Genomic DNA, 23,078 nt, shown 5'->3' with positions numbered 1-23,078 from the left:
GCATTGTGCCTGGCACATTGTAAGTGAATGAATGAATGGAGACGCCCTCTAAGAGAATTCTTGTCACTTCGGAGAAATGGAGGAGCGATTGGCAGAGTGGGGCAGTATTTAGGGTTGTTCATAAATATCTGACCACTCCTCTCCGTCCATGTCATGGTAGAACCACACTTCTTACCCTCTTTGAGGTTAGGCATGCCGTATGTGGCTTGTGTTGACCAATGAAATATGAGCAAAAGTAACACATGTCACCTCCAGGGCTAGGAGCTGGTGGGGGCTTTTTGGTGCCCTCCTTTCCCTGTCTCAACGATCATGTTACCATAGAGCCTCCATTATTCTGGGTCCCTGAGTGACCACCATGTACAAAGCTCTCCAGCCAACAATGGATACATAGTTCAAGAGAGAAATAAACTTGTGCTGAATTAAACCACTGAGACGGGAGGCTATTCATTACCACAGTGTAACTCAGCCTCTCTTGACTAATGCTGAGTTTCTGGCGACTTTCCCCCCAGAAAACTGTCAAGAAAAGACATGGATTCTGCACTTTGGTTCTTCACAGGAAAGTCCTCAAAGCCTTTTGCTGATAGCTACTCAGGCCTTTCCCATTCCTCCCATGAGAAAAAGGGTCCTCCCCAAACAGAATACCTCTCCTCCATCTCCCCTTTCTTCCCTCCAGCCCTTAAGGATGAGGGGATAGGCAAAGACATAACATAAGATGCTGGTAACTCACTTCAGGGCCCGTAATGATGACAGCAGCTAGCAATGAGGCCGACAGCTTTTAGTCTCGTTCTGGATTTATGTCCCCCAGGTGAGGAGCCTTTCCCTCGAACGCTCCCATCCCACGGGTTGGTTTATGGCTGGGAGTCGGCCAACGTAGTGGCCGAGGCAACTTCCTCCCCCTCCTTTCCAGAGAAGGTCTGTAGAACCATCTCAGAATCCCTTAGAATGCTAACCTGCTCCTCTCGGTCAGATCAGGGAGGAGGAGCCAGAGACAAGAGGGGCACCACCACCCACCACACCTCAGCACTGAAGTCCCTATTAGGCCAAACACCAGCATATAATCTTCTGCTTCACGACAGGGAATTCTCACTGAACCAGGCAGCTTGCTCATGTTGGTGCTCCACACCTTCTTATAATTCCTCCTTACTGAGCACCTACAATGTGCCTAGTCACTTCCATTTGTTCCTCCCGATCCTTAGGAAGGTGGATTCTTGATTTAGACACTTGGCAAATACTCATTCCAGGCCCACTATGTGCTTGACTACAGTGGCAAACAAAGCAACTCCTCCTTACCAAGCCCCTACTATGCACTTAGTAATTTGTTTCCATTTGAAGGTGGAACCTGTGAATCCTTACAGAAATGTGATTGTTGATTCAGCCATTTGACAAATATTCATAGTAGGCCTACTGTGCATCAGGCCTTAGGGTTCAGTAGTGAGCAAAACACAGATGTCCTCATGGAATCCATGGTCTAATGGGGACTCTGAACTCTCCTTGACTAATGAGGACACTGGAGCTTAGAGAGATTAAATAATTTCGCTCAAGATCATACTGCTAGAAAAATTGCAAGGCCAGAATTCAAACCCAGATATGTTTGACTCAGAGTCCTATCACTAACTGAGCACCTATTATGTCAGGCACTGAGCTGGGGCTTACAAGCATGTGCATGCTTGACATAGAGGAGGAACTCAATAGTTCTGTTGACTAAACAAAGTAGATGGAAGGATGGATGGATAAAAGGCTGAATACATAGAGGGTAGATGAAGAGATAGTTGGATGATGATAATGGGTGAATGGAGGGATAGGTGGATGCATGGATACAGAGATAGATGGATGGAAGGATGGATGCATGGAAAGATAGATGGGGAGACAAATTGTGGAAATAGATGGTAGAAAGACAGATGGATGGAAAGGTGAATGGAAGTCTAGAGATAAATGGATGGGTGGGTAAGTGGGTGGATGGAGAGGTGAATGGAGAGATGGACGGAAAGATAAAGGGATGACTGAATGGGTGGATGGAAGGATGGATGAATGGGGAGCTAGACAGTAGAACTCTGTTACCAACGACAGTAGATCTTTGTTATCCACAACAGTTTTATGAGGTAGGAATTATCATGCCCATTTTACAGATGAAGAAACTGCAGCTCAGAGTGGTAAAGTCAGTAGTCCAAAGTCAAGAGCATTCATAGAGCAAGTTGGGGGAACACATGGATTCCACCTGGGTCTATCAGACTCCCAAGACCCTTCTAGAGCACCCTCATGTCACAGTCTCCTCCCAGGTCCAACCTGAGTCCCTTGGCTTCTCACTCCACAGAGCCCTTCTGGCAAGGCTTAGTGAGACCGAGGGATGGGGTGGGGATCAGGGATGGGAGAACTATCAGCTTTCAGCAGGTGATTTCATGGAAGCATTGATCAAGGTTCTGTGAGCTACAGATGGGCCAGAGCGGAGACCGGGTCTGTTTGGGTACACACACACACACACACACACACACACACACACGCACTTACAGAAAACACATGGTACACACAGGAATCCACCCACATGCATATATACAAGACAGGCACACACATCATTTATAGATACACACTTGCATATATATATGCACACGCTTCTAAAGACCTGCATGTCCACACTTTTATGCACACAAAACACATGCATAAGTACATATTTGCACAGATACATAGGCACACACAAAATCATGACTCAGAAACATGCTCTTACACACTTATGTACACATTCCCCAGACACACCATATGCTCTCATTTACACATCATATGCTGCACATAATACATGCACACATTTACACAAACACACTCCGTAGATGGTGGGGGAGGGGAATCTGGCTTCTGATTTCAATGAGACATCTTTCTTGTCCCTCAGAAGGCAACAGCAAGAAGCTGTCTCAGACTCATGTATACAAATTCATATGCGTGCGTGCAATCACATAATCCACGCAAACCCGCAGTCAGGGACATACAACTGCAGGTGCACACTGAGATGCATCCACACCCAGACACACTCGCTCAGGGACACACCCATGGTCATTCTGGGATGCATCCTTACACAGAGGAAGCCACACTTGGACCCTCATGCTGGCAAAGTACATAAACTTTCTCACACCCTCTACTCACACACACTCCACAGACACACCAGGACATACTCTGAGACACACAGAAAGACTGTTTCACACACTGGCTTCAAGTCAGAATTTGGACTGAAAGCCCTGACCTGTGCCAAGCCCAGGGCACAGTACATGGCAACCCCCTCTCCACTTGCCTGCAACCCTTGCGATCAAAGACCCCTTTCCTTCCAGCGAGGGAAGAGAAAGAATTGGTGTGGTGGCCATTGGGGGTTGAACAGCGGAGCTGGCGAAGTTGGGGAAACATCAAGCTGGAGAGGGAGCCTATGCAACCCAGCTCCACATATGGGGAGCAGTTCCAAACGCGGATTGAAGAGGGGAAGGGATGGGAGGGGCGCATCTGGAGGAGGCTGAGGGAAGTTTGCAGGAGAGGATGCCTCCTCCCCTCTCCTCAGGACACCCTGACCACCATTATTAATCCCGATTGAGTCCCCCTGCCTCCAGATCGGTGGCAGGAAAGCTGGCGGATGAAGGTGATAGGTGGCATGGGGGAGGAGGCAATACTGGAGCTTCTGGGGGCAGCATCAGCCCCGGCCCCAGTGTGTGATCCTTCTGCCTCCTAGGGAGGGCAAGTTATGGGAATAAATATTCAGCACATGGTAAGGCAGGAAATGAGGAGGGGTGTTGGGGGGAGGGGCGGGTGCAGGGGAGAGGAAAAAACGAGACAGACAAAAAGAGATACAAAGTCAGAGAGAGCGCCTCTGAGATGGAGACGGAGACAGGGAGAGACAAATAGAGAGGCAAACCAGAGGAAAAAGAATAGGCGGAGAGACAGAGAGAGGAGACAGACAGACACGGGACTACTCAGAGACACCGAGACTCAAACAGGAAGAAATCCTGAAGGTGGAGACACTCAGAGACCCCGAGGCGCCCCCATTCAGAGGCAGGGTCCCCGCCGCCCGAATCTACCCTCCCGCTTTGCCCCACTCGGCCAGGACCCTCGCCGCCTCCGCCCGGGGAGGGAGCGAGCCTAGTACATCGTTGCCACTCGTACACTGCCCACTAATAAGAAGAAATAACAATAAGGAACTGCACGGAGGTAGCTAGGGTTTCGGGGGCTCCTCCACCTCCGCGTCCAGCCCCCAGCCCCGGGATGGCGCCCCGGGGCCGGAAACTACCGGGCAAGGGGCCCTCCGGGGGCTGCGGCGGCGGCGGCGCGGGCACCACGCCCCCCGGGAGCGCCCCCTGCGCGGCGGCCACTCACGATTTTCTCGGAGGTGCCCGCGCGGGACACGGTGCCGTTGAGCCCCACAAGCGAGGGCAGCGTCTGCGACATCCAGTTGGTGACCATGGCCATGGTGCTCAGCACCGCCCCGATCTTGAGCAGCGGCACCGACATCGCGCCCCCGCCTCATGCCCCGCGGCCGCCTGCCGCGCGTCCCTTCTGCCGCCCGCCGCCTGGCGCTCGGTCCCTCGCCGCCCAGCCGCCCCCCGGGGCGCGAGTGCGAGCTGGGGGCCGGGACCCGGCCAGTCGGGGGTCTCGGGGACGCGGGCTGCGGCTCCGCGCGCTAGGCGGGCTCCTCTTATAAAGCACCCGCTCGGCCCCCGCCCCCTCCCGCGCCTCCGCGACAGGCACTTCCAGCCGCCGTGACGTCACGACTCCGGCCCAGAGCCTGGCGGGGGGCGGGGGGCACCCGGACTGCCCCACACCCCTCATCAGGCCTTGCCATCCCCATGTCCGGGACCATGCCACCGGGAGAGACGCCCCCTCTGGTGGCATCCCCACCGGCCCACCTCCAGCGCCGCGGCATTCCCAGCCCCGCCCCCAGAGGTGTTCCCGCCCCCCCATCGGTGTCCGCCAGCCCCCACACCCAGCGGTGTTCCGGGGCCACCCTCCGCCCACAGAACCCCCCGCGCTCGGCCCACACCAACCACCCAAATGCTGGCAGGGGACCGGAGTCACAAGTCTTCACCCACCTCCTGTTAGGACACCTATCCCGGTTCTCTAAAACCCGGGAGGGCAGGTATGGGGGCGCTGTGTGGGGCAAGACTCTGGTGCGCTTCCATGAATCAGGCAACCTGGGTCTCCTTTTCCTTGGGGAAGGGGCCTTCCCGGGACCAGAACTACTCTGGAGACCCCTGCGTCGTTTCGCAACGAAGGAAGCCCAGAGTGGCTGGTACGGAGCCAGTAGAGGCGGTGACTTGGATGAAGGTGGGGTAATAGGGGTCACCTGGGCAGCGGGAGGATTCCCCAGTACACTAAGGGCGGCATTATGACCGAGGATGGAAGAGACAGGAGCTAGCCTTTTGCAGACAAGTCCCAGGCTGCTTTCCACTCACAACTTGAACTTGTGATGGCGGGGAACTGACATTTGGGACCATCCTCCGGGCCCCAGGGCTTCGGGGCCCGCCCCTTCGCGGAGCAGGAGTGCAGAGCCCCCCCACACACACACACACACCTCCCACCCACGCACCGGCCGGCGGCCGAGGCAGCTAGGCTGCGGGAGAAGCGGCCGGCGGGTTTAATTTTCTGTTTTCTCTGCACTCACGCCCCCTCCTGGCGTCCCCGCATCACCTCGCGCCGCCGCCGCCGCCGCCCTCAGCCCGCGGCCGCCGCCGTCTGGAGGCGGCAATGACTCAGGCCTTTCCGAGGGCTCGCCTGAGGAGAAGCACTGAACATAGGGAGAAGCACTTGAACTGTCCATTTTTCTGAGCTTAGCAACACCGAGAGGCAGGTTCTGCCCCTGTGTGACCTGCAGCAAAGACTTCTCTCCTCCTCAGTTTCCTTATCTGTAGGTGGTTGCGAGGACCATGAACCATATGTGTAAAGGGCTAGGGTGTCCTGAGAATCAAGTGAAAGATTTACTGAACATACACTATGTCCCAGGCATTGTGAACAACAGACAAAATGCCTGCCTTTGTGGAGCTGGACATTCAGTGGGGTGAATCAGACAAAAAATAGGGAAAAAGTAAAAATAAAAAGTAAAATAAGACATCAGGATTCGGGAGGGGCATAGGAAGAAATAGAGAAGTAAACTTTAAACAGGATGGTTGAGGAAAGTAACATTTTAGCACAGACCTGAAGAAGGTGAGGGAGAGAGCCATTCGGAAATCTGAGGGAAGAATTACAGGCAATGGGAACAGCAAGTGCAAAGGCCCTGGGGAAGGAGCATAAGTGTTCAAGGAACAGGAAGGCCAGAGTGGTTACAGCAGAGTGAGCTGGGGGAGAGTGGGGAGAGATGGTGCTTGTAAAGCATTTTGCAGGGTGTCTGGGACATGGTAAATGTTTCATAAATAGTAGGTGCTGTTATTTGCAACTAATAATGAGCTTTTTAAAAATGAGATGTGTCCTTGCCTACTTGTACTACAGCTTGCATTTGTAAGTGCTGAACACTTTGCAAATGTGCTTGCTGAGCAGTTGTTGCAGCCTCCCATGAAAAGCACAGTGACTTCCCTATTTATAGGTGAGGAAACTGGGCTCAGAAAGGAGAGGAGACCAGCTTAAGGTGACCCAGCGGGTAAATGGTGGCCCAGGATTTGAATCCAGGTTTGTCTAATTTCAGATGCCAAAACCACTGGGCTCCCAGGCCTCCTGGCTCAGAGACCCTAATGGTACTCTCTCACTCCCTCATCATTGGTTCTGTAGGAAACTGCCCTAGCTCCTTACAGCCAAGCTTCTCCAACGAGTGGTCTCTATTCACATCTGCTCTTGCTGTCGTCTCCCAGGGCTTTGTCCTAGGTCCCCAGCCCCTCTCTGTATACTGTGCCTTAGACCATCACAACCACTCCGAGGGTTTTGGTTCCATCTGGCCTCACCCAGAACACTATTACCGCAGATACACATATGGTTTGCTCATTTACTTCATTTATATCTCTGTTCTATCATAGTGTGGATAAGATACATGCCCTACCCTTCTCCAGAAAACTACATTTCCCAGGTTCCTTGCACACTGGCTTCCTGTTAGACTCATCCAATGGGAGGAACTGGAGGGAGACTGGAGGGAAGGACAGGTGAAGCCAGGTATTACTCCTCTATTTTTCCGCTTAGAGTGAGGATGTGTTCTGACAGTGGCTACCCTCCTTCCATGGTCCCAGCAACCACACAAGAGCCCCTTCCTTTATCACCCCACCCTTTGTCATGTCTTAGCACAACAGCCTTGTGCTAAGACTTATTGCTGGATTCCCTGATCAGTTTGGCTTCTCAACTCTTTCATCTCACACTTAACCAATTTCTTGTATTAAATTCCCTCTCTTTGAAACCCTAGAGTAGTTTGTTTCCCTGACTGGACTCTGAGTAATGTGGCCATTATATCTGAAGGACCTTCCCTGGCCACTTCATACCCAACAGCAGTCCCCACTACTCTGTCCCTTACTCTGCTCTGTTTTTCTTGAACAGCATTTATCACTGTGTGACATTATATTATACTTTTATTTGCTTAGGGTCTATCTCCTCCACTAGACTTGCAACTTCACAAGAGCACCTACATGTCTGAATTTTTCACTGCATCCCCAGGACTTAGAACAATGCTTGGCACATAGTAGGTGCCCAAGAAATTGTGGTTGTTGTTGATTGACTGACTAAATGAGTCTACAGCTGAGGCCTCCCAAAGGTATATCTACACCCCAGACCTCCAACCCCTGTGCCCATCTGCTTCTTGGATATCCCCACTTGTATGTTTCATACAACTAATAGCACATGACCCCACCAGAATAACCTCAATCAGAAAGGCAGTACCAAGTACTGGTGATGATGTGGAGAAACCTGGACCCATTGCTAGTGAGAATATAAAATGTTGCAACCACTTTGAGAAACAATTTAGCAGTTTCTTTAAAAGTTAAACAGAAACTTACCATAAGATCCAACAATTCTAGCTACCCAAGAGAAATAAAAGCATGTGTCCATGGAAAGCCTTGTATATGAATATTCACAACAGCATTTTTCACAATGAAGGAAACAATCCAAATACCCATCAACTGGTGAATGGATAAACTGTGGTCCTTCCATATGATGGAATGCCATTCAGCAATGAAAAGGAACAAACTACTGACACATGCTACAACATGGATAAACCTAAAAAATATCTGGCTAAGTGAAAGAAGCCAGACACAAAAGGCCACATTTTGTATGATTCCATTTACACAAAATGTCCAGAAAAGGCAAACCTATAGAGACAGAAAGTAGATTAACGATTGCCTGAAACAGGGGGTGGGAGTGGGGATGGACTGCAAATGGGCAGAAGGAATCTTTGGGGGAGATGACAGAAATGTCCTAAAACTGGGTTGGGGTGATGTTTACACAACTCTTTAAATTGACTAAAAGCCATTGAAATGTACTTAAGCAGGTGGGTTTTATGGTATGTAAATTTATCTAAATAAAACTATTAAAAGAGGGGAGCATTCTTAAACTTTCCCTGCAAGCCCCCTCCCCTGAGGTGCCCTTGCAGCACTGACATGACAATGAGTGCTTCCCTAACTTCTGCACCTGAGATTCCTTGCTGCCTAGGAACATGGTCCAGATGTACCAGTTAGAAACTGTATGTTTTGCTCCCTTTATCCCCTTGCTCTTCCTTCCTACTCCTCCATCCAAGCCAGCACCAACGCCAGCTGATTTTGATGCAGAAATATCTCCAGAAAGCATCTCCTGCTCTCTACCACCATCAACACTCTGAGCGTGGTGTCTGGGAGTGCTGTAGATTGAATGTTTGCATCCTCCCAAAATTCATATGTTGATGCCCTAACCCCTAAGGTGACGATATTAGGAGGTGGGGCATTTGGGAGGTGATTAGGTCATGAGTGTGGACTCCTCATGAATGGGATTAGTACCCTTCTAAAAGAGACCCCAGAGAGCCCCCTCACCCCTTCCACCATGTGAGGACACAGCAAGCAGATACCATCTATGAAGCAGGAAGTGGGCTCTCCCCAGGCACTGGATCTGCTAGCACCTTAATCTTGGACTTCCCAATCTCCAGAACTGTGAGATATAAATTTGTACTGTTTATAAACCACACAGTCTGTGGTATTCTTTTATAACAGCCTGAATGCACTAAGACTGGGAGCCATGGAAAGCAATGTTTTTTTTGCCCCGAAAATTCCCAGGAGGAAAAAAGTTCGTAACTGTCAGAAATAATAACAATAATTGCTAAGGTTTATTGAATACTTATCATGTGCCAGGCACCATTTGCAGTAGAATAACTCATTTAACCTTCAGAATACTGCTATGAAGTAGATAGGATTACAGTGCCCATTTTTTAAATGAGGAAATAGAGGCACAGGTATGCTAAGAAACTTTCCCAAAGGACCCAGGGATTCTATCCCAGACAGGCTATATGGCGCTGGGTCGATCAGATCTATTCATAGGGGAAAGAATAAATGTTGATCCCTACCTCACATCATATACAAAAATCAATTCCAGGTAGATTGTATTAACATATCTAAACATGAAAGGTAAACAATAAGGCTTTTAGAAGAAAATATAGAAGAATATCTTCATTACTCTGCGGTAGGCAGAGATCACTAAAACAGGGCAGTAATAAGCACTAACCTTGAAGGAAAAAATTATTTGAACTACATTAAAATTTAAAAATTGTTTATTGATCAAAAACACCATTAAGAGAACGAAAAGACAAGCCACAGAGTAAGAGAAGATATTTGCAATCCTTATTTCCAATAAAGAACTCATATCCTGATTTTCTATGTATATAAAATATGTATAGATAGAGATATAAAATCTGGTTATGTGCACACACTTATTTCTACAAATCAATAAGAAAAACGCAGACAGCCTAATAGAGAAATGGGCAAAAGACCTGAACAGGCATTTCACAAATGGAAATACCTGAGTGGTCAATAAACCTGTGAAAAAGTATTTAGCACTATTAGTCATCAGGAAATGTAAATTCAACCCATAAGGTGATATCACTACACACCTATTGGAATGAAAAGCCAATACCAGGCGTTGAGGACGACGTGGAGCCACTGGAATCCTCAGGCACTACTGGTGGAAGAGCAAACCGGTAAACTCTGAAGAGTTTCTGGAACTTTGGAAGGCTGTTTGGCAGCATCTCCTAAAGCTCAATACAGCCCCCGCTATGACTGAGCAATTCTACTCCCAGGTATATATAGTTGAGTCTCATTATTCGCAGATTCCGTATTAGCAAGCTTGCCTACTCATTATAACTTACATGTAACCCCCAAATCGATACTCGCAGGGTTGTGGTGGTCATTTGTCGACATGTGCAGAGTGGCAAAAATTTTGGTCCCCCCACACGTAGGTTCCCAGCGGAGGGCTCTGCTCTCGTTTCTCCTCACTGTGAGAGTGTCTTTTTCAGTCCAGTTAACACCAAAGGTTTCACATTTTCCTGCTTTTTATTGGTGATTTCTCTATTTTAAGTGGCCTCCACGCATAACGCTGAAGTGCTGTCTAGTGATTCTAATCACAAGAAGGCTATGATGTGCCTTCAGGAGAAAATACTTCTGGTTGATAAATTTCATTCAGGTATACGGCGTCTTTCTTTGGCCATGAGTTCAAGGCTAATGGACTAACAATATATATTAAACATGGTGTTTTTAAACAGAAACATGTATAAAACAAGGTTGCATATTATTTGGCCCACACAAACGCTGTGACCAGAGTCTTACAGGAATGTAACCCTGCGATGATTCACTATTCACTAATTCAGTGTCCGAGGGGGTCTTTATAGAACATAACTACTGCGAATAATGTTTGTTTGTCTGTCTGTTGTACCCAACAGACATACAAACATTCACTACACATTCACTACATGTGTCAGAGTGTCTGTCTCAGCACTGCTTGTGTCAGCCACAAACTTCACCAACCCAAATGTCTAGAAACAGTAGAATGGATACGTCATGGTATATTCATTCACACACTGGAACATCATCAAGAGATAAAACATGCACTCTATCACAAAATAATAATACGGAGGAATCTTACAAACATTATGTTGAGCAAAAGAAGCCAGGCACCAAAAACTACATACGTCATAACTTCATTATGTTAAAAAGGGGGCCAAACCAGTGCATGGTGAGAGATGTCAGCTTAGCAGGTACTTTGGGAGGGTGGGTGGCGCCTGAAAGGAGCATGAGGGGACCTCTGGATTTTTGTCAAGTTCTGTTTCTTGATCTGGTGCTGGTAACACTATGTCACTTCAAGACAATTTATCAAGCTGCACATTTACATTTTGTGTACGTCTCTATAGCTAGATTTTATGTCAATTAGAAAATTTACTCAAAATTATGAATTAAGGTATCAAGCATAAAGTATAAGTTCCACCTCTGTTTGATGGGCAGCAGGTAAAAGTGATTGAACTTTCCAGTTCAAAAGCTAGAAAACACAAACCAAGCAAAACTAAGTGTCCTTTGCAATAAGCCAAGTGGCCTCTGTTAGTTGGGCCCTCTCGGCCTCTCATTCACACATAAGAAAGGCATGAATTCATGTCCACACACACACAGCTTTGCATCCCTCAGAATACAAATGCTGTGAGCCTTCTCTCCTGTGCCTGGTTTGAGGGTTTTTTCCTAGTTACAGCAAGTTTTGGAAAATGGTGTCGAATTATATCTCCTTGCCCTCCCTGCCCCACCCTGCCCACCTTGGAAGAGCTGTTTTTTCTCTTTTCTCCTATCATCTCTGCTTTCCTGCCAGGTTCAGAATTCCAGGAGGAAGTTGGGAAGGAGACAGTGGGCCTTGATAAGGACTTCAGACACCAGACAATGAGAAGTATCCTCCCTCCATCCCCCCCAAATGTTAGTCTTGTTATGCTTCTGGCTGCCACTAATCTGCCTCAGGCCTTATCAGATCCTAAAATAATTCTGTCTCTGTGCCTTTACTCTTCCCACTCCAGTCTGTCTTCCATGTTATAGCCGGAGGATCTGTCCCACACACAAATCCAACCTTGTCTCATTCCTGGCTTTAAAACCTATTTAAACAACAAAACCCAAACGACCCAATTTAAAAATGGACAAAGGACTTTACTAGACATTTCTTCAAAGAAGATACACAAATGATCAATAAACACATGAAAAGATGCTCTACATCACTAACCCTTAATGAAATGCAAATCAAAGCCACAATGAGAGATCACCTCATACCCATCAGGATGGGCTAGAATCGAAAGTCAGATAATAACAAATGTTAGCGAGTATGTGGAGAAATTGGAACCCTTGTGCACCGTCGGGGGGAATAAAAAATGGTGCAGCCATTATGGAAAACAATACGCAAGTTCCTCAAAAAATTAAATGTATTATTACCATATAACCCAGCAGTCCCACTTCTGGGTATATATCCAAAAGAGTTAGGAGAAGGGTCTCGAAAGATATTTGTACTCCCCTATTCATAGCAGCATTATTCACAATAGCCAAAAGGTGGAAGCAACTCAGGTGTCTATCAAAGGATGACTAGATAAACAAAATGTGGGGTAGCCATACAGGGGAATATTATTCAGCCCAAAAAAGGAATGAAATTCTGACACAAGCCACAACAATGGATCATCATGCTAAGTGAAGTAATGTAATTATAAAAAGACAAATACTGTACAGTTTCACTTATATGCAGTCCCTACAGAAATCAGATTCATAGAGACAGAAAGTAAAACATTTGCCAGGGCCCGGGGAAGAGAGGAATGGGGAATTGGTGTTTAATAGGAACAGAATTCTAGTTTGGGAAGATGAAAAGAGTTGTGAAGATGGAGGGTGGTGATGGCTGCACAACAGTGTGGATGTATTTCATACCACTGAAGACCTTCAAGTATTTACACACACACACACACACACACACACACACACACACACACACACACACACACACACACACACACACACACACACACACACACACACACACACACACACACACACACACACACACACACACACACCCTTCGCCAGTCTCAAACTTCATTCGACCACTAGGTGTCGCCCCAACTCCTTCATCTCGGGCCCAGCCCAACCCCGCTCTTCCGTGGGAAGAAAATGTCCAATTCAATTGTCTGGGAGTCCTTAAGATTTCTCTTTACTTCCCTCCACCTGGGATATTTACATTATCTAAAGGAGCCCGAGAAAACAGCGACTTCCCCAAATAACGGTGCCCTGTAATGTGGAATTTTAGGCACAGATGTAAAAGGGCTTTCCTGATGCATCATACCCAGGAACAGAGGCTGACTTGAAATAGATATGGGATGGTGCAAGGGGAGAAGCGTTTCCCCCCTACCCTCTCGTGGCACAATAGTTCCACGATTTGAGAAAGAAAAGACTCCATGGGAGGAGGAGAGGGATTCATCCATCCATTCATGCAACAAGTATTTGTTGAGCAGCTGTGAATGAATAAGCAAATCATGGAAAGGTAGTGACAAAGGCTCTGAAGAAAAAGATAACACAGAGCAAGAGCTCAGAGAATGGCAGTGGGGGGATTATTTTAGATTGATGTTCAAGGTGGGCCTCTGGGAGGGGGTGACATTTAAGCAAAAGGAGAGCGAGGGAGTCAGGTAGCTACCTGGGGAACAATGTCTCAGGCAGAGGCCCTGAGGCGTCCATTGCAAACTGAACTTCTTCTCCTGTCCCATCCTGTGGGGACCCCGGGAAAGAGGTGACCCCAAACCCAGACAGTGCCAAAGATGTAGCTGGATCTTAGAGAGGACTTCCCAGTTGTCAATAAGGGGGCATCTTTCCGACAGGGTAAGCTTTCTGGTAGCTCCAGTGCACTCATGGGCCACACCCAAAACATCCGGGCAGACCATGAATAGATGGAGGACTCCTCTGACAGGTGCTACTCCTCCGCTCCCAGGATCAATTCCAGACTCCTGCCCACAGCCCACAAGTTCCCATGTGATCCGGCCCCTCCTGACTTCCCTGGTCTCATCTGCCCACAGCTTCCCTTCCCCTCACTCCTCTCCAGCTATATCAGCCCCGGTGCTCCTCGGCAAACTCACCAAGATTGTTCCCCTCTCAGGACCTTTGCACTCGCTGCTCCCCTGCCTTGAATGCTCTCCCTCTGGATACCTAGAAGGTTCCTTCTCTCACCTCCTTCAGGTATCCCCTCAAATACCACATCCTTAGAGACACTGCCCCTGACCACACTTGCTAAAATAGCCCCCACTCCACCACCACCACTCCATCCCCCTGCCCCTATTTATTCTTCATGACATTGAAGGATAAATTGTATTATTTATTCTGCATTGTATTATACATTTATTTAGTTGCTGACATTGTATTATGTATTTATTCTGTTTTTGTCTGTCTCTCCTGCCAGAAGGTCAGCTCCAGGAGAGCAAGGATTTGGTGACTTGATTCATGGCTGCGCCCCAGTGCTTAATCATATCTGTTGATTGAATAGACGAATGAATGCTTTCTCAAAAGGACCCCTGCTGGAGCACAGAGTCCAGCAGGGACTGTGGAGGGGGCTCTGGGAAGCGATGGAGGGGGCAGAAAGGGGCAGAGCATCCATTTTTCAGGCCACTTCCTTTCCTGGGGCGTCAGGCTAGTGGGCATACTAGGGGCTGAGGCCAGTTTCGACACTGTAGTGACTGTGCCCGTGGCACTATAGCCCTCACCAGCCCCGCCCCAACTGATTACCCCAGTTGAGCTCCGCCCCATCCGCCGTTTAACCCCGCCTCTACAGACCCCAGTTTAGTCCCGCCCCAAGCAGCCCCGTTTAGCCCCACCCCCATGAAACCTCATGTTAGCCCCGCCCCCAAGCAACTCCCTCCCTGCGCACCTCTAGTCAATCTTGGCTGGAGTTCCCCTAGCGGCTAGTAGGGGTGGAGGAGAATCCCCAAGTGGTGGTTCCAAGAGTCCTTGGAAAAACCAAATTCAACCTCATTCCTGGTTCATTTTTTATCAGCAAATTCTCAAGTATGTGCCCTTTTCTTTCAGTCGTCTCTCTTCTCTCTGGCTCATATATCAGTTGAGCACTTACTCTGTGCAGCCTGATTCCAGGTGCTGAGCACACATCCTATCCCACCCAGTATCTGGGTCCCGAGATGGGGAAACAGAGGAGTAAGGAAGGGGACCCCACAACCTCTCCTTGTGGCCTGGAAATCTTTCTATCTAGAGTCTGACTTCCGTCCCTCCCAATGCCCCCTTTGGGTTAGATACAAGGGTCAGATTCCATTCTTCTTTTGACCAGGAAAGAGAAGCTACCAGGACTTTTTTTCCTCAGAGGTTCTACCTAAAAGCCACTGCTAGTGTCTACACAGGCACTGTCCACACCCATGGAGTGGATTATTTTACAAGAGGTTTGACATGTGGGCTCAAAAACCAGACTGCTTCTATTGAATCCTGCCGATAGTTCTGCCACTCCCGAGCAGTCTGAGCTTGAGCAAGTGACTTAATTTTTCTGTGCCTCAGTTTCTCCATCTGTTACAAGAGGGTAATAATAGCATCCACCAGTGCAGTGCTGGGAGGATTAAATGCCTTAGTTCATGCTATGTGCTTGACACAGTGCCCAGCATATAATAAGCACTTAATAAATGTTAGCTGTTGTTATCGTTATTTTATTTTTTTCGATTCCAGCTTCCCTCTGAGCTCCTATAGATCTGAGAACTTGAGGGTGCTCCCAGTCCCAAAATAGAGGAAGAAAGAGGTTTCCCAATAGCTAAAGGAAGCTTGGACCCCAACATTTTGCAAGTCCCCCCAAGCCTGCCCAAGAGATAGGGTAACATGGAGAGGGAGACCTGCTTCTGTGAAAGCATGAATGGAGTGTTCGAGGCACCACCAAAACACACACACACACACACACACACACACAAATGCATGGATGCATTTTGCATACACAGCCCTTGCCCTTCATACCCCCTTTTAAGTAATTTACTCAAAGGCACAGAACAGCACTGTCACCTCAAAGGTTTCACACAGTCACACATTTTGTACAACACCCAGGCAGATGGACTGTCAGGGGGACACTGCCACACACAGTCCTTTACACACAGCTATGGCGGCCCAAATGCCGCCAGGACTAACAGTCCTCACTTGCTGTCACATCACCAGTCACACACAGACACACAACTCCCAGTCACAGCCTCTCACTGTCATAGACCCTCACGTACAAACACCTACCCTGATCACACCCAACTCACGCACAGTTGGACACACACCAGCACAGCCACACACACAAACTCTCAGTCACACCCAGCCATGACACAAAGACACACGTTTACCCAGCACCCCTCGGCACCTCACACATGTCCCCGTCAGTCACTCACACGTGAGTCCCGCCCCCTTCTCCACACTGGGGGTGCAGGCGAGGCGTGGGGGGCTTCAGAGACTGGGTACCTCCAGCCATGATGGGGGAAGTGAAGGGTAAACACACCCAAAATCCCCCAGAAGTTGCCCCCCAAGCCCCACTCAGCTCCAGCTAGATGGCGGGTGTGGTGGGCTCCGGGTCACCGAGGAGTTGAGAACCCTGAAGCTGGGGTCACAGTGCTCCCAAACCATCGCAGCCTGAGGCTGAATTTGAAGCCCCCCTTCTTTTTTCCCAAAGCCAGAGTGGATGTTCCAGCCCCTCCCCCGCTGCGACCTCCGCCCCTCGCAGCCCCGAAGGGGTTCGTGGAGCCCCAAACCCCGTTTCTGCGGGAACCCTCTCAGCTCCGCTCCCTTCCTAGAGCCCCCTGTGCCCGCACCTGCCCGCCGGGCCCCTACCTGTCCGGCGAGGCCTGAACACAGCAGCAGCAGCAGCAGCAGCGGCGGGACCGTGAGCCGCCACATGACGCGCCCCCAGCCCAGCGTCCGGTCCCCCCGCCAGCCCCAGTGGCGCCTCGGAGCGGGGACCGCCACCAGGCGCGACCCCGCCCGCCCGGCCGGGCGACCCTCAGCCGCCGCCTCCCCCGCCTCGCCGGCGGCCGGGATTTCGCCCCGCCCCGGCCCCTTCTCTCGCTTGAAGTCTTTGTTGCGGGCTCCGCCCCCTGCCCCACCCCCAGCTCGTCTTGGGGCGCAGACCCAGCGGGGTCTGGAGGCAGGGAAGTGGAGGAGCCGGCGATGAACGGGGTAGCAGGGGGCAGGACCCGGCAGCCCCCCAGGACATTATGGGGCGGGTCACGGAGATGGGGGTGGGGTTCCATCACATATTTGTAAATTTTACCCTCCCTGGACATTTCCCACTTTGAAAATGGGGGTGAGAGCGGGAATCAAGGGTCAGGGGAAGTAGGAGGAAAGCCTGGTAGCAAAGAAGAGAAATTGACAGGTTCCCTCCTTAACGAACTCAAGAATCAAGAGAGAAACTGAGGCAGAGCCTGTGAAATTGGAGATTGGGGAAAGGGGAATTACTGCTGGGAGGAGGGGTGTGGGGCAGAGTGAAGACTGGGAGTGAGAGGCAAGAAACAGGGCAGGAGACAGACCAGAGGCCGATGGGCATGGCCAGCCCGGTGGGCTTGGCCACCAAAGAGGGCATCTTGTTTTCACCCCCCCATTTCCCAAGGGCCCTCCTACTCAAAGACTCCCCTCCTATCCCCTCCTCCTCCTGGGACACTCTCTTGCTCCCGTTTCAATGGCCAAGATGAGAGACCAGATCCTGAGAGAATCAAAATATTAACACTGTCTTCACGCAAATGCATGTGAAGGGCGTCCTTCTGCCTCCAGCCTTTCTCTGCATCTCCCCCATCCTCATCGGTCACCCCAGGCAATTTCCCTTCCCAAGCCCTTCGATGTATTTTTTTAGGGAGCAGCAAGCAAATCAGGTTGTAGAGGAATCAGCCATAAAATATGGGGGAGGCCTGGAACTTTTTTGACCCTACTGTGTGCCAGGCAGATAACACGTTCTGGATGGTTTTGCCAAAGCAAGGAGAAAAACCTTGGTGTCCAGTAGAATCTGGGTTCAACCCTGGTTCTGTCACTTTTTAGCCATGTGACCTTAGGCAAAGAGCTTTCTCTCAGGAGACCTGTTTCCTCAGAAATGTTGGGGACATCTATGACTTACCAGTAAATAGAGTACCTAGTCAGTACTCAGTCCTCAGAGGGCATTACTACAATGAAGGGGTTGAGAACACTGGCCATGAGACGGAGGACGCAAAACAGAACCAGAGCCAGGGAAGGCATCTCATGTGTCCCTCTATCTCCTCTTCCTAATTAGAATCCAGTCTTTGCTGACTCCTCAGGCCAAGCCTGCAGGAGGTGTGGGGTAGGAGAGGGATGTTGGTTGGTGTAACCAGTAAGCTCTTGACCAAGAGTGGGCTGTGGCAACACCGGGGTAGGCGAAGGCCCTGCTTGTTCCTTTCCTGCAGAGTAGTGTCCTTGTTAGTGCCATGTTTCAGGACTGTGAACAGTGTCCTCCTTGGGCTCTGGTCATTGTCATGGTCAAGCTATGGCCCATGTTGTATGGTTAGCATTGGTCAACATGCCCTTGGTCCATTCCCAACCTGCTTTCTCTGTATCAGGGGAGATGTTTCCCAAAAACTACATTTCCCAGGTTCCCTTGACCCCCTACAAACTATATTTCCCAGGCTCCCTTGAATCTAGCTAGGCCCAGCCAGTGGGAGGCCTGGAGGAAAATAAGCAGGCGGGAGGAAAGAAGCCAGAGTATTTCTCTCTCTTTCTCCACTTTGGGTGTCCCTGGCAGTGGCTATTGTACCTCCTCTGTGCTCTCAACCCCACGGGGAAGTCTCCAACATGGTTCAGCCCCTGACAGGTGGCTGCAGCCCCTGGACTCTTGTAACCACCTCCTCCCTTTGCTGCTTCAGCCCTTGGGAAATTGGAGCTTACTACTCCAAGCAGATTCATCTTCTCCCATTTGCTCTTAAAGTTTAACTGACACCTCTGTGATTAAACCCTCCTACTAAATTTTTGCCGTTGAACTATCCGGTGTGGGCTTTGTTCCTCTGACTGGACCCCGGCCAATACATTCCGTGCTATGGTCAGGACCACAGCTGTGGTGAGTGGCAACCTCAGGGTTCTGATCATGCTGCAGTCAGTATCCTATGGAACTACGCTCTGTGCTGCCATCAGCATACTCGTTCTCCAGCGTTGTGGTCTCCACTGGTCACTGATGGTTGTGTCGGGGTCAGTGTGGTGATCAGTTTCCTGGCTGTGTCGTGCTCAGAGTCACAATCACTGTTCCAGTTATACTGTGGTCATTGTTCTGACCTTGCTTGGGACCAGGGACCTGGCCATGCTATGGTCAAAATTATGATCAGGTCATAGTTGGTCAGACTCAGTGTCCTGGGTGTACTGTTGTCCACTTCAGGGTCAGCACCACGGTCAATGCTACGATGAGCATGCTGTCTCCTTCCTCTGTGCTTAGTGTAGTGGTCAGAATTGTGAACCATCGTTGAAGAGAGACCAGTTTCTCAAGGACCTTGTGCAGCAAAACGGATAGTCCTGGTGGCTCAGGGTCTGGCACTGGGCAATGTCTGCTCTCCACACTGTACAGGGTAAAGGGTGCTGCGTCCTCACCAGCTCTCTCCACCTGCCTATTAGCTTTTCCTAATTGGTGCTTGGGCAGCCATGGCCTCTACTCTTCTGTGACCCTTCATGTGTGCAGCCAGAGGAGGACACAGTCTAGGCCTTTGTTTTCCCATACCCTGCAGAGGGCCTGACACAGAAAAGATGATCAAGAAAAGTGTAAGAAGTGAATAAATCTACACCATGCATGTCTGCACATGCCTTTGCTCTTGCTGATGCCTCTATATTTTATTCAGGGCTCCTTTGGTAGAAAGTGGCAGAAAAGCACCTTGAACTATCTTAAGCAAAAAAGAATATCTCACATAAAAAAAAAAAAATCCAGGGTTAATGGAATTCAAGCAAGGCTGGATCCAGGGGTTGTGTTATGTCATCAGGATTCTGTCTCTCTCCATTTCTCATCTCTGCTCTTCTCTACAAGGCATTCTCTTTTAGCCAAGAGGTGACAAAGATGGTTCCTAGAAACATATCTTCCAAGCTCAACAACTTCAGCAAAAAGAGAGAGTTTGCATAATAATGAATAATGATTCTCATGGGTTCATCCCAAGTCATGTGCCCATGCCTGAGCCAACCGTGGGTTCAGAGCAATGGTTTGGCCAGACCTTGCTTGTAGATCATCCCGTTGGGATCAGAGAGTGGAGTTAGCTTCATCCAACGTACATTGGCTAGAAAATAAAGGGGAGAGAGGCAGATATGGAACTTTTACCATTGAAAAAGGAAAAGAATGCTGTGGAAGCAAAACCAAAAGATGATAGGTGTTGAAGCATCATTCCAACCTCCTAGTGTGTAATCTTATATTGCAGAGGCTGCAAACCTAAAAACTATGTTTTCCAGATTCTCTTGCAGCTAAACTTCTATATGCTAATTAGTTTCTATCAAATGGCAGCTTGAGATGTGGGTGGAGGTCATCTTTCTGCTGCACTGCAGTGGCATCTGGCAAGCACATTGTGGAAACAATAGGTTTTCCTGCACAGATGTCACTGTTTCCAGTCACCAGTGTCACCAGCTTTTGTTGAGAGGCAGTTGCAAGTGACAATGACGTTGACTTCTAAATCTCTAAATTGCAACTATGGTGATATATTGTGTTTTTTGAAAATGGTTTTATTGAGGCAACTTGTTCTTTGAGTTTGCCCACACTTTCCTCTCGTGTGAACTTTTCATTTTCGCTTTCCTGCATCTGTCCCGCTCTTGAATTCTTTCAAAAAAACTATATGTATACATATATATATGTATACATATAGTTTTATTGAGATATAATTCACATACCATACAATTAACCTTTTAAAATGGTTCCATAGTTTTTGGTATATTATGTTATTCATTTTTTAAGTTGTAGTAATATATATATATAATATAAAATTTGCCATTTTAATCATTTTAAGTGTACAGTTCAGTGGTATTAATTACTTCTGCAGTGTTATGCAATGATCAACACTGTTTATTTCCAGACTTTCTCACTTCCCCGAACAGAAACTCCATAATTATTAAGCAGTAACTCCCCATTCTTCCCACCCCCAGCCCCTGGAACCTCTAATATACGTTCTGTCTCTAAGAATTTGCCTATTCTAGATACCTCGTATAAGTGGAATCATACAACTTTTTGTGTCTGACTTCTTTTACTGAGCATAATGCTTTCGAGGTTCATCCATGATGTAGCAGGTGTCAGAATGTCCTTCCTTTTCATGGCTGCATAATATTCCATTGTGTGGATGGACCACATTTTGCTTATCCATGATGATGTATTCTTGAAGTTCGTGGTTCCCATTGGGTGATTCCCCACTTTCCTGTGAAAATAGAGGCAGAAGGTCCTGGTGGGGGGCCAATCCAGAAGTGATCTTCTGTAGCAAGTCATCCTACAGGCTTAGCCTAGAGCCCATCTGCCAGCCTTCTAACAGTTTTCTAAACACCAATTTCGCTGGTTTAGGTGCTTGTTTCCTGATTGGCAGGTGCTTGGAATGTTCATTCCGCTTACCTGTCTGGAGAGAACTTCATCATTCACGAAGCTCTAATCCCCCAAGCTATGGGTGCTGACCTACTTAGCGCTACATGTCTTTAATGACAACCAACCCCACTCATCAAGCTTCCATTAAGAACTCAACACCAGGCTAAGTCCTCTCCATGCATTAGTTCCTTAAATTATTACAATGACCCTGTAAAGTAGGAATTATTATCCCGAATTTAAGAACAGAAAGTTCGAGGCTCAGAGAGGTTAAGTAACTTGACCAAGGCCATCCAGCCATAAGCAACAGACATGGGATTCAAACCCAGCTCTGACTGACTCAAAGCTAACATATTGACTTCCATAGTATTATACTGGGTTATGTGCTGTGCATTTTTCCTTTCCCATCAAATCCATTTAGGCAACAGAGGGTCAGTCCTGCTGGGAGAGAGAACCTATACCTCAGAGTTGTCCCACCTGAGGGTGAGGAAGGTGGGTGTTTAGTCTCCAGGTCATATGTGTCATTGGGGGAGGGCTTCTCCCAGAGCGGTCAGCTCCCTGGCATTTCTAGCCTGGCCAGCGTGGGAGCTGAGGTGGCCTGAGGCTGGAAAAAACGCACAGGAACACATGACGGCTGAGTGGATACAGGCACGGCACCAACATCATCTGCCTGCTCCATTTTTTCAGATGGAAAAATCGAGGTTCAGAGAACTTAAGACACTTACCCAAGACCACAGAGATGGTGTACAGCAGAGCTAAGACCATAATTCGGTTCATGTCTGACTCCAGATGCAAGGCTCTTTGTGCTGTGGTTGCAGGGGAATACCTGGGCCAGACCCTCTGGTGTTCCCGAGGCATCGAGAAGGGCTGGCCAGGGGAGCTGAGCACCACCTTCACCCCTCCACAGCCCCCGACATCATTCATTCCAGGGCCTTCCAGGTGCTCACACAGAATGGAGCGCAGTCCCCTTTCCATGTCCAGGAACAGGCTCCTGAGGGAAGCCTCGGTTCAACCCTCAAATCTTAGAGCTCCCCACATACTGTCTGCACCATTCGGCCCCATTCTTTCCTTCTCTTGGGCATTTCTCACTCACTGTGGAACTGCTGCCACCACTGGGACTTCCTCCCTTCCAGACATCTCTCTCTCAAACACACACACACACACACACACGCGCGCACACACACACACGCACTGAATGATCCAGCTGTGAGGATGAGAATGTGTCCCCCAGTTGCCTAGGCAAACTGTGAATTGACAGTCACGCAAGGATGTGGGCACAGTCACCCAGGGACGCCATCCTGGACACATGGTCCAGGCACAATGTCACGCCCACCCAGAACCAGCACACACAACAACATGCAACACACAGCCAGAAACACAGCCCAGGCACAGGGGACCCACAGAAACATACGCCCACCATCAGACCGTAGAAGAGTATCAGACGTGAACCAGCCACAGTCACGCAAGAACCAGCACTCACAAATACAGTGACCCAACAAACACACAAACCACCCCCAACACAAAAAACACACAAACGCCACAATCTAGGCACACAGCTCACACACAGAGATCTCCAGTATAAACATGGAGTTCACACATCAACACACCCATAAATCCACAATATAGTTACACACACAACACAAGCATGCAGTTCATATATG

General features: G+C 48.9%; 1 protein-coding gene across 2 annotated transcripts in view; it reads right to left on the bottom strand.

Annotated features, from left to right (window-relative positions):
- Positions 1-16,925, bottom strand: part of OLFM2 (olfactomedin 2) — a 56,493-nt gene extending 39,568 nt beyond the window's left edge. The window contains exon 1 of one of the 2 annotated variants that reach the window (XM_033133383.1): positions 16,728-16,925. In XM_033133383.1, coding sequence (XP_032989274.1) covers positions 16,728-16,793 — 66 coding nt within the window. In that variant the 5' untranslated portion in view covers positions 16,794-16,925. Of the gene's footprint in view, positions 1-4,341; positions 4,744-16,727 lie in introns of those variants that run through there. The other variant, XM_033133382.1, reaches the window with a different exon arrangement.
- Positions 16,926-23,078: the final 6,153 nt, after the last annotated feature.

This window comes from Rhinolophus ferrumequinum, chromosome 18, assembly GCF_004115265.2.
Source record: "Rhinolophus ferrumequinum isolate MPI-CBG mRhiFer1 chromosome 18, mRhiFer1_v1.p, whole genome shotgun sequence".
Lineage (NCBI taxonomy): Eukaryota > Metazoa > Chordata > Mammalia > Chiroptera > Rhinolophidae > Rhinolophus > Rhinolophus ferrumequinum.
Note: the sequence above shows the minus strand (reverse complement) of the source record. Positions and strands in the feature narration are given on the sequence as shown.